The 15496-nt window shown below is 39.8% G+C and overlaps 1 protein-coding gene across 5 annotated transcripts in view; it reads right to left on the reverse strand.

Annotated features, from left to right (window-relative positions):
* Positions 1–4724: 4724 nt before the first annotated feature.
* The window catches only part of LOC136238022 (choline/ethanolaminephosphotransferase 1-like), a 33302-nt gene continuing 22530 nt past the window's right edge, over positions 4725–15496 (reverse strand). For 2 of the 5 annotated variants that reach the window (XM_066028330.1, XM_066028329.1), the window contains exons 8-9: positions 5013–5138; positions 4725–4964 (exon numbers count right to left, since the gene is read on the reverse strand). In XM_066028330.1, coding sequence (XP_065884402.1) covers positions 4857–4964; positions 5013–5138 — 234 coding nt within the window. In that variant the 3' untranslated portion in view covers positions 4725–4856. Of the gene's footprint in view, positions 4965–5010; positions 15256–15496 lie in introns of those variants that run through there. The other 3 variants (XR_010692718.1, XR_010692717.1, XR_010692719.1) reach the window with 3 other exon arrangements.

Here is a 15496-nt window from a genome sequence, read left to right on the forward strand (position 1 = left end):
TACATCAACTATTCACAGTTTGTGCTCACCTGACACATGTATAACACGACCACTCAAGTTTATCACAGCTGCTGCCTTGTAATATGTCTGCCCCCACCACCCCCAGCACTAGGTGTTAATGTGCTGGACAGCTGGAAAGACCATGCACCAACTACACCTCCTTATTTATAAGTACATATGTAGCTTGCTACACTGCTTCTCTGAATACTGAAACTGATTTATCTCGATCTGATTGTTCTATTAGAGTATCTCGAATTATTGATGCCCGGGCCCGGGTGCCCTGGGTTCTGGCTATGCCCTGCTTTCAAGATTGAAATACTCTAATAGAGCAGTCACATACTGAAATAACAAGAGTCAACTGTATAATTAATAATCAATAATCACCTCCCGCCCGCATCAGTTTTTGCTCTACTATAGCATAAGTGACGGGAAGCAAACAATATAATAATGATGATGGCTTTAATATAGTGCTATTTATATAGCATGCTTTTAAACACTTGCACTAACTTTACATCGTCAATGTACTGTAGCCTGTAGGTAGAGCCAAACGAAACTTTTATTCATCATGTGTACACTGATGTCATTGCGTGTAGCTACCTGATCACAACACACTAACCTCTATAAGTGGCTCGTAGTAAACACCTCGTAAGGCCTTGCAATTGCCTCCTCCAGTACCTAACTGGTAGAGTAGGTGCTGGTATTATGGGCCAGGGGGTATTGTGGGTCACATAGCTTGAAATAAATTCAATAGGTTGATTTAAGATGAAAGGGATGCTACCACTTTAGATCAACATGAAAATGTGATCTTAAGCTAACCACAAATCCAATTAAGAGATTACACAGGACTTTAAAACTATGTCACCATAGAAATACCATTCCAGATTAGCTACCTGTACCCCTTACCATGCAGTAAGCAGGACAAAGATAAGAAGTGTACGTACTAAGTTAACTAAGATGTTTTGACAGTCTTTAGAGTTCCTGAAGATGTTTCCTTAACATTTACCATGAAATGAACATAGTGACTCATAATATGGGGGCATGGCTCGTAATACCAATGCTTACATGGCTTCAGTGAAAATATCAAATGCCCTATATTTTATGGTAGGTAATTTTTAAAAATTTTAGGATAATGAGCCAGACAGCTATATGCATAAATTCATATGTCCTGTAGTCAAGATATGTGTCGTGCGGCCCAAGAAACTGGCACGCAACACCATGAGTAGAGTAAATTATCTATTCTCAGACACCATGTATACTCAGACACTCGTTCTCGTAAATTGCTGGACAGAATCCTACGAAAATTGGTGTGGACATACCTTGCATATAACCTAACTATACCTCCAAGTTTGAGCCGAAACTCTTGTTTGATTGTTGTGCTAGACTACATCAAAATCGTTGCTTGAAATCATGTATTCTCAGACAAATTTCAAGTATTGTCGGACACCGGTCAGTAATCCTACATCAAATACTTTAAAGACTTACCACCAACACCATCTGTTAGGGCTGTTCATTAGCTATCAGCAGAGCCATAGTTTATTTCTTTCTATCCCATTTGCAGGAAGCTGTGATCGGAGATGTGCGAGCATGTCACCACCTCTATTCTCGGACACGAGCTATCAGCTGGTTCTCGTACATGAATCGTATGAAAATTATTGTGGACATACTTTACACATAGCCTAACTGAACCTCCAAGTTTGAGCTGAAAAGCTTTTATGGTTAGCTAACTAGAACAGATTAAAGTTTCCATGAGAAAATTAGTATTCTCATTTTTCTTGGATAATAGCCTATGCTTCCTACACCAAATAATTTAGCCACTTCCTACCACCACCACCACCACCATCTGATAGAGCTGTTCATTGGCTATCAGCAGAGCCATAGTTTATTTCTTTCCATCACTTTTATGGATAGTTATGATCGGAAATATGCGAGTATGTAATTACCTCTATTCTTGGACACATTGTTTATGATTATGATTACTGAAAAACACAGTTACAAACTTATATGTTCAGGTAAGGAAAACATTACAAATCACATAGATAAGAGTCAATTATAATTTATCTAAAAATACTTGTAGAGATTGGGATTCAATAGTGTCAGTGGGTAAATTGTTCCAGTAGCAGACAGATTTGGGGTATGTTTCTGTGCTGTCTGATTGAATCTTGGCTGCAGCTATTTCTGGTGGTACAAAAAGGTAGTTCACTGGCATTACATGCTATTCAAAGTAGGTTAAGTTAATGAAAAGTAAAAAAATTTTACCAGAAATAGCTGGAGCCAAGATTCAATCAGACAGCACAGAAACAATGTGTCTGAGAATAGAGGTAATTACATACTCGTATATTTCCGATCATAACTATCCATAAAAGTGATAGAAAGAAATAAACTATGGCCCTGCTGATAGCCAATGAACAGGTCTATCAGATGGTGGTGGTAGGAAGTGGCTAAATTATTTGGTGTAGGAAGCATATAGGCTATTATCCAAGAAAAATGAGAATACTAATTTTCTTGTGGAAACTTTAATCCGCTCTAGTTAGCTAACCATAAAAGCTTTTTAGCTCAAACTTTGAGGTTCAGTTAGGCTATGTGTAAAGTATGTCCACAATAATTTTCATACGATTTAGTATTACCATGTACAAGAACCAGCTGATAGCTCGTGTCCGAGAATAGAGGTGGTGACATGCTCGCACATCTCCGATCACAGCTTCCTGCAAATGGGATAGAAATAAACTATGGCTCTGCTGATAGCTAATGAATAGCCCTAACAGATGGTGTTGGTGGTAAGTCTTTAAAGTATTTGATGTAGGATTACTGACCGATGTCCGACAATACTTGAAATTTGTCTGAGAATACATGATTTCGAGCAACAATTTTGATGTAGTCTAGCACAACAATCAAACAAGAGTTTTGGCTCAAACTTGGAGGTATAGTTAGGTTATATGCAAGGTATGTCCACACCAATTTTCGTATGATTGCGTCCCTGGCAGTAGTTTACGAGAACGAGTGTCCGAGTATACATGGTGTCCGAGAATAGATAATTTACTCTAGCATATACTCATTGAGTTATGGTGCTTCAAAGTCATAAAAGTGGAAGCGTGCATGTAGCTACATGTGGAAACCTTTTTTTTTTTTTTCAAATTCAGTCACATTTAGCTAATATCCAGCCATCCAGCATTGTCACCTAATTTTCATTGTTTGCTTTTGATTGAGCCCTTTATTTTGTTTTCCTTATTATTTTCAGCAACAATCATATCTATAGCCAAGCAAATAAATGGTATAGCTAGTGTAACTATCATAACTGTATAAAACAAGATTGTTGGTCCTAACTCCTGTATTTATTGATAGCTATAATATTGTGAAGTATATGTACTGACACCAACATAACATGATCCATGCACATATTGTTTGTGCTGTATGATCCACTGATGTGAGCTATATATAACAGTATCTCATGTAAGTGTCATGTTTTATCTTTCTCTTTGTGCTATACATGCAAACATTACATCATTGTATTAAGCATTTCCAATCATTTTCATAAAATAAATTCTGCAGCTTCAACAACAAAAGGAACCCACGTGCTAATGAAACCCCGTATAGTCCCAGGGGCAGATCTACAGGATTTATAAAGGGGGGGGGGGGCTAACTCAAGGTACTAATCTCTTGGGTGGAAGTGTGCTTCCAGCATGCTGGGAAAAAGATGCTAAAATACTGCAATTTGGAGACATTTCCACATAAAATGCATATTTCTGCTTGTACATATTTTATATACTGCTTTAAATTATAGGTATGGCTCTCTGCAGCATTTGCTAATGGAAGAGTTTGTACATGTATAGGTTCAGACAACATAAGCACATGATGCACCTTCTCACAATTACATGCATGATAGAATAGTAATGTTGAAACTGGAAAATTTTGAGATGCGAGATTGAATCTGAGAGCATTTTCAATGGAAATTGTGTACCTGAATTAAGAGTAGTGGTAATAATTACACAAGTAGATGAATCAAGCCTTTTAAACAGATCAATGCACTTCATTGTATGTATAGGCACAGGAAGATTTGGCATAACAGAACCAACTTTTATGCTTACACTGACTTTTCTATTAGAGTAGTTAGGTGACTGTTCTGTTAGAGTACCTAGATCTTGTACACCTCCAATACTGATCCGAGTCCTTGTTGCATAACCTTTAGCATAAATCCACTTGGAAAGATGTTTATAAGGTGAGTTTGTGAGTATTTGTATTATTAGTGATCATATAATTATGCTAAGACAAAATTTCATTGCAATCCTCAGCATACTGATAAAGTAAAACCTAAAAGTAAAGGAAGCCCCCCTCCCCTCCCCTGGATCCTATAGATATCTGTATGTGTGTATATGCATGGTGCATTTAGAGAACACAGAGAGATGCATGAATTTACAGCTACTTGGACCATCGTAATTAAACAACCTACATATAGTGGAGTTATAGGCATGCAATGCAGCTAAGGCTTTGTATGCACATACCCATAATATGTATTGCCAGCTTTCACAATAATTTAAGACAAAACACTTGAATACTTGATATAATATATGCATGGATCATTTACATAATGTAACTGCATGGCTAAACAGTGTATATACATATATTTATCTAGCTGTGAATAGTCACTAAAGCAACTGTATAATCATGAGGCTACATATTATAATTTTTTTTACCACATGCAGTAACTTTCCTTTGGATGATGTCTAATATTCAGAGTTTGTCAGCAGCTTCATGCTATACCAAATAAATGTCAACATCAAAAATTTACAAAAAAAATGAAATAATAGCTAAGCTGCATTTGTAAAATAATTAATTTCTAGTGTCTCTACCTATATTGGTAACTATTGTTTAGATGGTTTGGGTAGGGAGAACACTGCCAAATTCAAGTGACCACTGATCTCTCTGCAGTAGAAGGTGTAGGAGAAAAGTAGGTCTACTAGTGTAAACACCTGTAAGTCACCATGTCATTATTATCATCATTGACCACACCTACTTACACTCAGTAATGCGAACAGCAGATACTCAGACAATAGGAAGTTGAAGTAGATGTTGCTAAAAGCAACCAGTGGGGCTAACATGGTAAGATCAAATGGAGGCATCAGAGTCTCTGTGATGCATGACACCTGGGGATAAAAACACATGATCACAATGCTGTTCATTTCCACATGAAGTCACCTGGTGATACATGTTTATCTTGGGAACCTAATTTCTTAAGTATTCACTCTTTAAACTGAAATGAATGAATCGAAATCAACGATGTACAGTAATATAGTATCATGTTGGATTAGTGAAGTTTGCTGGATTATCAAGTCACCTCTGTAATCTAACCAAATACAACTGATATCAATATATACGTACACAGCTGAAAAGCTGTACATCTGACTGTCATGCATCACTTTGGCGTCTAATGATTATCTTGCCAACCACCGCACATATCAGTGTGATTTTTGCAATAAACGAAGCACTCATTATGAAGTTTCTAAAAGCTATACATGCATGTCATTTGTCATGTGACTGAATTTTGGAAAATCACGGTGCATTTGACATATTAAATATTTTCTGAAACAGCATTATAAGTTAAATTCCTACCCATTTAAGGGTAGAATAAAGCATAGATACCTTAAAAAATTTTAAATATTTGAAAAGTGTTTTCTGTTAATAACAGCACCATGCTAGTTTCAAAATTCTAATTGTTTCAGGCATGACAATGAAGGGTGATTTTCCAAAATTTGGTAACATATACTGTGTGTCGGTTGCAAGGGTGTAGTGCACAACTCGTTGGAATTCTTTATGCAATCCACATGGAAAAATGCATGTGAGCAGTCTATACACCATTCAATTTACTCATATCTATACATATATTATATATATGCAGTTTTTGCAACAGTAATACAGTGTGTTTAGATAAAATAGTACATATAGAATATCTGCCTTACATGCAGGGTTTAAGTCACTGGTTCAAATCCAGGTTCTGGGATAGCTATTATCTTTCTAGCATATCTTTTCATGTGCACCTTGTCAAACTTGCCTTTTTTGCTTGTATAATTATAATAAGTTATATAGTATCCTGCAGTGGCTAAAAAACTATTTTTTACAAACTAGAGCACACAGTGTTTGAAGTAAGTACTTTTTGTGCTGTATATTGCCATGATTTTCCAAACAGTTTAAAGGGAGGGCTTGTGAAACAAAGTTCCAGTAAAGAGGAAAACTGTATAGGCTGAAGGGACAACATTTACATATATGTATAATTACGTGCATACCAGCCTTGTTTTATTGGATTTTAAAGCATTTATTTTATAGTGTATTGTAAGAAAGAAAATTAAAACTAGTTGGATTGTAAACGGGCAATTTTTAATCAAAGAGTAGACCATGAAATGGAAAACTTTTGAAAATGGTCTCAAGATTGGATCTTGAGGTACCTTTAGTCAAATCCCTATAGCTGGTAAATTGTAAACAAGTTATTATAAGATGTACAACACGTTAGCCTATATAACTTTGAGTTTCTGCTTTATACTGTGGTGCAGCTGGCTATTTTTGTCTAAGTTTTACAACTAGTCCCTGGTATCCTGGTAATCACTTCAGCATAAGAAATATGACTCAATGTGTATGCACCACAGTATAAAGTAGAAACTCAAAGTTACATAGATTTATATGTTGTACATCTTATAACAAGCACACAGAAAAAATAATTTGGAATTTTCAACTAGAGTAGGGACCATAGCACATCGATAAAAAGGGTACTGAAACAAGCTGGAGTAGTGTACGATATTAAATCACAATAAAACAATAAGAAGTGTCATATCCCTACTGTACATTTCTATTATGGTATCTTAAGCACAGTAGGGATATAACACTTCTTATTGTTTTACTGTGATCAGTGTTGGGGGTAACACGTTACATAAGTAACGCGTTATGTAATAATTATTACTTTTGTGGAAACAAAGTATTATAACAAAATATGCTGTAAAAACAGGTAATATAATTCAAGTTACTTTACTTGCAAATGTTACGCGTTACCTAAATAATGAAGTTACTGTAACGAGTCTAATATTACGTAATATTATTACTTTAAGTAACAAAGTTACTAATCACGTTAATAATCCACTACGAAGTAATGAAGCCTACTGAATGAAGCTTTTTCACCAGCTTCTTGCTTATAACCAAGATTTGAACGTTGTCCAACAATGCAATCATGTCATGTGATAAAGTGGTAGTTTCACACGTGACAGCCTAAGGTTGTGGACACAAAGTAATATAATATGTAATATTATTATAGTTACTTTATTATATGGGTAATATGTAACTGTAACTAAATAGTTCAGTTGTAAATAATATGTAACGAGTTACATTTAAAAAGAAACTGTCCCAACACTGACTGTGATTTAATATCATGCACTACTCCTGCTTGTTTCAGTACTTTTTATCTTATGCACAGTAGGGATATAACACTTCTTATTGTTTCACTGTGATTTAATATCGTGCACATACTCCAGCCTGTTTCAGCACTTTTTATCGATGTGCTATGGTCCTTACTCTAGATTTTTCGATGTACTTGTTTGTTAACTTTTTTTTGTAATTAATTATTATGATTGGTGAACCCACGCATACCTCATCTGAAATGGTGCCATGCACCCCAGCTATATCAATTATCGCTTGAAAAGTGAAGTATCCATTACATTTCATTGTCAGCTGTGTTCAACCCGTACACAGCATTTTGGATCAAAAACTGTTCGAAAAGCACCTCTGCAATCCATGCATACCGAAAGAAAGAAATGGTGCCGCGTACCCAAGTTATATCAATTATCATCTGAAAAGTAAAGTATCCATTATGCTTTGTTGTCGGCTATGTTCAACCCGTTACACAGCAGTATGAATCAAGAACTGTTTTGCTATCAAAATAGCCACTATGAAAAATACAGAAGATTTCCATTATGAAGAGAAGCCATCATGTGTTACCGCCAAACAACACTTTTCATTGTCAGCAAAGATGAATGGGACACAAAGGAGGACACTGGTAAGTCCATGAAGAATGCATTGTACGTACTGCGGTATGCCAAAAGGCACCTCTCAGGTGGAAGCGACGTCAAACAGTGAAAAAACCAAGCCCGTAGCCTAAGCCGTTATCGAGTTACACTTGTCTGAAGGTATCAATCAGTTACTTACTTACTTACTCAGTCAGTAGAGAATCCCGTTAAATAATTTTTTTTAAAAATTCCATAGCGACTTGTTGAAAGTGTTTCAGGTCGATCTGAAGGCTTGTTTGGCTTAGTTTTACCTAACTACTACTGCCTCATCATCGTCAGGGAAAATTGAGGCTGATTTTTGGGTAATGTTATTTCGTGGGCCATGCCTACTCCTATGTGGTCCCCACCATACAGTACTATCGTGTTGTATGATAACTTGTTTATATGCATGTTATACGGATGGGGGGAGTTGACTGTGATGAATCTCGTCCACTGCGACAAGCGATTGGCATAGGGGAGAAGGATACAATTTCACGTCACGCGTACTGACAATACTACACTCGCGTGATCTTACAATATATTCTAACTAGTGCCTAGCATACAATACCTATATAGTGTTTCAGTTATACGTCTCTACATCCTCCGGGGAGGCGCGAAGTGTCTCTAATCCATTTTGACATCTTGTCTGTCGCTCTTCTGGCTGACTGTCTCAGTGGTCGTGTGCTGCCTGGTCTTGTTTCTTCTGCTGGTCTCTTCTGTGGTTCTAGTACATGTTGGATAGAGTCAGTGGTACTGTTGACCTCCAGGGGAAAAAGCTTGGCAATAGGTCGATTTGTTGTGCCTGTACTGGTGCGAATTTCTGCAGCGTGAATCAGACCATCTCCACCAACTAAGAGTTTGGTTATAACAGCAAGTCTCCAATTTACACGAGGCCCCTCGTCATGTACTGAAACAACATCTCCTACTTTGATTTGTTGAGAGTTCTGACCTGATGATCGGTGATATTCACGTAGAGACGTTAAATACTCATGTCTCCAATGAGTTTGGAAGCTCTTCAGGAGGTGGGCTTGAGTTTTGGTCAGAGTTTGTAGAGAATTAGATCCATAGTTGGGGTCGTTAAGATCATCTGCCTGGCACTCATGTGGTAGTCTTGTTATCATTCTCCCATACAAAAGGTGTGCAGGGGTGAGGGGCTGGGGGTCATCCACATCACTGGAGGTGTAGGTTAGTGGTCTGTCGTTTAGGACTGTCTCCACTTCCACTATCATGGTTTGGAGTACTGGTAGAGAAACACGTGATCTGCCTAGCACCTTTTTCAAACAATTCTTTGTTAGCCCTATCATACGTTCCCAAAAGCCCCCAAACCACGAGGCCTTTTTGGGGATGAACTTCCATGCTACGCCATGTGTCCCCAGTACAGTCGCTAATTCTTCAGATTGTAGCAAGGTGGAAAGTTCTTCAGCCGCTGACGTGTATGTTGATGCATTATCGGACATCATTATTTGAGGGAGAGACTTGCGGCTGGCGAATCTTCTAAAGGCAAGGAGAAATGTGTCTGTGGAGAGATCAGATACAACTTCCAAGTGAACTGCCCTGGTGTTTGCACATGTAAATAGGCATATGTACACTTTTGTCTCCTCATTGTTGTCACGAACATATAGGGCTCCGGTGATATCTACACCAGTCACAGTGAATGGTGGCAGATCTTGTACTCTGTTCTTCGGTAATGGGGCTGGATCTGGTCTTGGGTAAGGTTTACCACATTGCTTTTTGCACATGGTGCAGTGGCATAACAAAGACTTGACATACTGTCTGGCTGTTGGGATCCAGTATGTCTGGCGGAGGGATGTAACTGTGTTGGTGACTCCTGCATGATATAACTTGGCATGGGTGGCGTGAACAATCAGTCTGGTAAAATAATGTCTTGGTGGTAGTAAACAGGGGAACTTGGTGTTTCTCATCCAGTGGTGCGTAGTGGATTCGACCGCCACATCTTAGGAACCCTTCCTTATCAAGAAATAGTCTGAGCTGTCGTACAAGGATGAGCCTCTTAGAGTTTGGTGTGGACAGATTCTTGATTTCTCTCCAATAAACTTCTTGTTGGCATGAGTGAATCCACTGCATTCTTGCTTTGTCCAGTTCAATAGCAGTGAGTGGTCCCTTTGACACTTGCACTTTGTTGCATAAGGTTTGGATGAATCTGTTGACGTAAGCTGTGACTGCCAGGAGTTTCTTGAGCGTGCTGTATTTTGTTAAAGGAATGATGAGGTGTAAGCCTGTGTCTGGTGGCATTCCTTGGTCTGGTACAAATTCGTTGGCGATGGCTGCTACTGCATGGAGATGTGAGATTGGCTCTTGGTGCCACTTTGGCCACTGTTGTTGGTGGGGTAACCATGGTGGTCCATGGATCCACATTGTGGATGACTGGAACTGCTTGAAGGTAAGTCCTCGGGTTAACAAATCTGCTGTGTTATCGCTTGAGGGGCAGTATTTCCAAAAAACTGATGGAAGCAAACGGTTGATCTCAGAGACTCTGTGGGCAACAAACTCTGGTAGCTTCTTGGAGCTGTGGATCCAGTATAGGGCAATCTGGCTGTCTACCCACACATGGACAGGGCTGCCAGTCAGTTCCAAAGAGTCGATCACAAATTTCACAAGTCGTGTTGCAGTTAGAGCTGCTGTCAATTCTAATCGTGGCAAAGTTGGACTCTTCAGTGGTGCCACCCGGGACTTGGCTATGACAAAGGTAGTGTCCGTGTGAGAACAAAGGTAAACAACAGCACCATATGCCTTGATGCTGGCATCTGAGAAGGCACGTATCTGTACGTGCGCTGGGTTAAAGTTGTTGAGGTACTGTCTCTTGATCGAGACCTGGTGAAGGTGAGTAAGATCTTCTGCTATCTCTTGCCACTCTCTGGTTAGCTCTGTTCCCAGTGGCTCGTCCCACTCAATGTGTTGTGTCCACACCTTCTGGATTAGAATCTTGGCTTGAATGGTGACTGGTGTTGTTATACTGATGGGGTCAAATAACTTTGAGGATTCCTGCAATAACTCTCTCTTGGTGATGAGGGGATTGTTTGTTATTGATGGCTTCTTGGGAGCAAGTGATAGTTCGTCAGAGATTGGGTTCCACAGTAATCCTAACACATTGCTAGGGACATCAGTGTTTGCTGTCATCTCTTGCTGGGTGATAGCTCTGAGCTGTGGACTGTTGGTCACCCAGGCTCTCAGGTTGAAACGTGCCTCCGACAGAAGTGTCCTAGCATTGTGGTAGTACTGTATGGTGTCAGCTTCTGATGAACAACCTGAAATGATATTATCAACATACAGATTGTGTAATATGTCACATGACAGACGGCTGTTATGTTGGTGCAGATGGTGGTGTAAGGTGGCATACAAAATAAAAGGGGAACTCACTGCTCCAAAAAGGACTGTCTTGAATCTGTAAACATCGAGCTTGCTCATTGGGTCAGAAGGATCATTGAGCCAATAAAAGCGAATGAAGTTTCTGTCATCCTCATGAAGGGTTATTTGCAGGAATGCCTTTTCTATGTCAGCAGATATAGCATACTTGTGAGTGCGAAAACGGAGTAGGATGGAGCACAGATCATTGAGGAAATGTGGTCCTGTTAGTAAGCAGTCATTCAGTGATGGATGGTTAGCAGATTGACAACAGCTGCAGTCATAGACAATCCGGATCGGTGTGGTCGCGGAATTCTTCTTAACACAATGGTGAGGGATGTAGTGTGTCCTGCCAGGACTTTCCAAAGTGTTTTGCACCTTCTCTATGAATCCTCATGTGACTTGTTTGCGGATATTGTCATCGTAGGTTTGTAGCAGCTGTGGAGTTTGAGAGAGGCGTTTAATTAAAGAATGAGCTCTCTTCTTGCAGATTTCACGGTTTGTTGGTAGTGGTAAGTGAGTGGCCTTCCACAGTAACTTGGCACAGTATGACCCATCTGGTTGACGGCTTATGCTTGTCTGTGCATATTCTGTCAGGTAACCATTGTCATTGGTGTTATTCACTGGGGTGGTTCCTGTTGATTCAAGTTTCCAGAACTGTGTGAGATCACATTCATCACTATGGCAGTATGTAGAAATGTGAAGGGTGTTAGTAATGGTAGCGGTGGTCTTGTCAATTGGCAGGGGACCGGAAAGTAGGTAACCCAGTTTGGAACTCATGGCTGTTGGCCCATGTCCATGTACAATATGATCTTCCACTATGTCCCAATAGTGATCAGTGCCGATCAGTAGTGAGATCTTGAAGCTATCATTACTTATGACAGGATGGGCTAATGGTAGGCTACTCAGGTATGGTAGCTTGGTGACTTCTGTCTGTGCAGTGTTCCGCAGAGGAGCAGCAATGGTTGGCACAATAAGCACTGAAAGTGGTAGAAGGTTTCCATCTCTAGTCTTGATATGAATGTTAGCAGCTTTCATCTTCTTAGTGAGGGGGTGTGTGGAGCCGAATGAGGACAAGCATATGTTTTCCTGGTGGTGTGATTGGAGTGACAGAGTATCTGCTAGCTCCTGAGTGAGGAAGGATCGTTGGGAGCCCTCATCAAATAAAATATTGGCTTCAGCTTCTGACTTGATGGACGTGATTGTGGCAACTGCTGTTTTTAATAAACATGTTGAATTCTTGGCTGTTTTGGTCTTATTGGAGGTGAGAGTTGTGAGAGAAGCTGTGTCAGACATTGCTTGGGGATTGGTATTTCCTTGTGTAGTAGAGTCCGTGGGGACAGTGGAACCATCTGTCTGTATCGCACTGTTGCACAAACTGGTATGATGACGGCGATTGCAGTGGCGGCAACGATATCGTGATTTGCACTGGGAAAGCTTGTGGTGGCCCAAGCAGTTGAAACATAACTTATCTCGCTTGATGTCCATTCGCTTCTGCTGATCTATGACGGATTTGCAATTGTTGGATGCATGTGGGTCGCCACAATAGACACAGGAGGGTCGTCTCTGTTGCTCTGAAAGCTTCTGAGTTGATTTCCGGCTTGCACCAGTCAGGAAGGCTGCAGTGGGTATGTGAGAGTTGCTGGGATTGTTAGTGTGATTTATGCCTGTCTCAAGGATGTGTAATTCATTAAGGATTTCACCCTGCAGCTCACTCAGGGTCCACTGGTTTGTGCCATGGGATCTTGCTAGGTTTCTGCGGACGTCTGCAGGTAGCTTTCTTAGGATGATGGGGACAAGCATTGACTCATACTGTTCATGACTGGTACCTAGTGATTGCAGGCTTCGGACGTGTCCTTCAACATAGTCATGGAATAATTGTAGTGAGGACAGTGTGTTGTTAGGATTGTTTAGCTCCACTAGTGCTTGCATATGAGCTTCGATGAGCTTATCTGGCTTTCCACATCTCTTCTTGAGGAGTTGTACAGCATGGTCATAGTTGGGGTTGGTTAGTGGAAGTCCAGTGATAACTTTTAAAGCACTTCTTTGGAGCTGTGCCCGCAAGTAATTGAGCTTTTGTACCCCTGTGATGGATGTGTTGTGGTCTACTGCAGCCTCGAAACAGTCCCAGAACGATTGCCACTGCAAGGTATTACCGGAAAACAATGGTATGCTTAATTTAGGGAGGTGAGTAATACTCTGAAAACCTGAGTTGGGAATGGCCATTGAATTTGCATGAGGTGGTTGTTCACCTGCAGTAGCTGTGTTGTATCAGTTGCACTGGCTGATGACTGAGTATCTTTGTCAGTTTCTGTGTGGGATTCAGCTACACTGTGGACTGGTTGCTTTGATAGAGTCTCAACAATGTGTGCAAGTCTAGTGATAGAGGTGGAGAGAAGCTCTTTTACCTCTTCTGTTTCACAAATTTCTTCCACAAGCTGTTCTTCGTCTGTAATTAGCTTTGAGATCTGAGAGTTGAGTTCCGATATGATTGTGTTCTTGCGTTGCAATTGATCACGTAAATCAGTTATGGTGATCAGATCTAGTTCCTTACCGTTGTTACGGTGACGTTCGACAATGTCGTTTGCCTTTGCAACGAGTTTTTTCATGTGAAGTCGATAGCCCTTGCGGGAGTTGCACAGGTGCTTGAAATCTTCCATCTCTTCCTACGAAACAGAACAAACAAACAAGTGGACTAACAGGGATTTCGCTTGCCTCCGAAGGTACCGTTCGAATGCCACAGTACCACGACGTCTGGGTGAGCGGTTAGAAATATGGCAGCAAATAAAAATCCCTGGTCACTGCACCAGCATATATGGATGGGGGGAGTTGACTGTGATGAATCTCGTCCGCTGCGACAAGCGATTGGCGTAGGGGAGAAGGATACAATTTCACGTCACGCGTACTGACAATACTACACTCACGTGATCTTACAACAATATATTCTAACTAGCGCCTAGCCTATATAGTGTTTCAGTTATACGTCTCTACACATGTTACTATGCATGCACATAGAGTTAACAGCTGTAGCTAGCCATGCCATGCACTTGAAAACATGTATTAAATGCACATATCACCCCCACAAGCTGTTTTCTGGACTAGCTGTACATGCCGAGGCATCAAACTTAGGCTATAGATACATCCCTGCTTAAGCTTTTTTTCTAAATTATACATAAATCTTCAAATAAAATATCACATAGCTAACTAGCTAGAAACTAAAACTGTTTACTTTCATGATAGGATATTTACCAGAGGAATTTTGGCTAATGCAGAAAGAGTGTAACATGGGCTCTGCAGGTGGGTATCAATGTTAATCATGGATGCTTATATACATAACATTGCTAATTCAGGCCTATAACTTTTAAGTTGCAAAAGCTAGGGGTTTGGTCCTCAAGAATATTTTGTGCCAAAATACTGAAATATGCATGGTATTGTTGAATTATTGTTTAGAATAACATATTAGAGTATATTGACTACATGCAGTATCTTGTAGGCCTTATTAAAAGATGTGAACCTATCAAACTCCCTTAAATACTGGTCAGAAATTATAAAGAATTTAAAGCTTGATCTACAAGTGTTGCAACTAGCTACTTTATTTCAGATGTTCACAGTATTATAGTTTTAGGTGAGGTACAGCTTTTATTAGGAGTTGTGACTGCTTTATTAAAATTTATAGCTGCTCTACTGAGATATTGGCAATGTTAGCTACTCCAATAACTTTCAATTAAATGCTTCTACCACTCATTCTATGTACCATTCACTGTCCAATTACATATGTAGTTAAAAGCATCATATGCAGTTATTTGCACAACTTATTTTTACCACAAATTTTTATCAGTCTAACATCAATGGCGGATCCAGGATGGGGCATTTGGGGCAAATGCCCCCCCCCCCCCCCCCTTTACCCTCTGTGGAAGAGCAGTACTTCTTTTGGTAGAAATATTATACATTTTCTCAGACCAAAATCAATCTATATAACTCATGGAAACTGCATATTACCTCCATTTATTGTTAAAAGTAACTATCAAACTGTCACCCTGCACCTTCGTACGTACTAAGCGCCTCTAAAAATAATTATCGTATTTCCAGTGTTAAGACTTTCATAGCCTTTTAAC

The sequence above is a fragment of the Dysidea avara genome, chromosome 11 (assembly GCF_963678975.1).
Source record: "Dysidea avara chromosome 11, odDysAvar1.4, whole genome shotgun sequence".
In the NCBI taxonomy this organism is placed as follows: Eukaryota; Metazoa; Porifera; class Demospongiae; order Dictyoceratida; family Dysideidae; genus Dysidea; species Dysidea avara.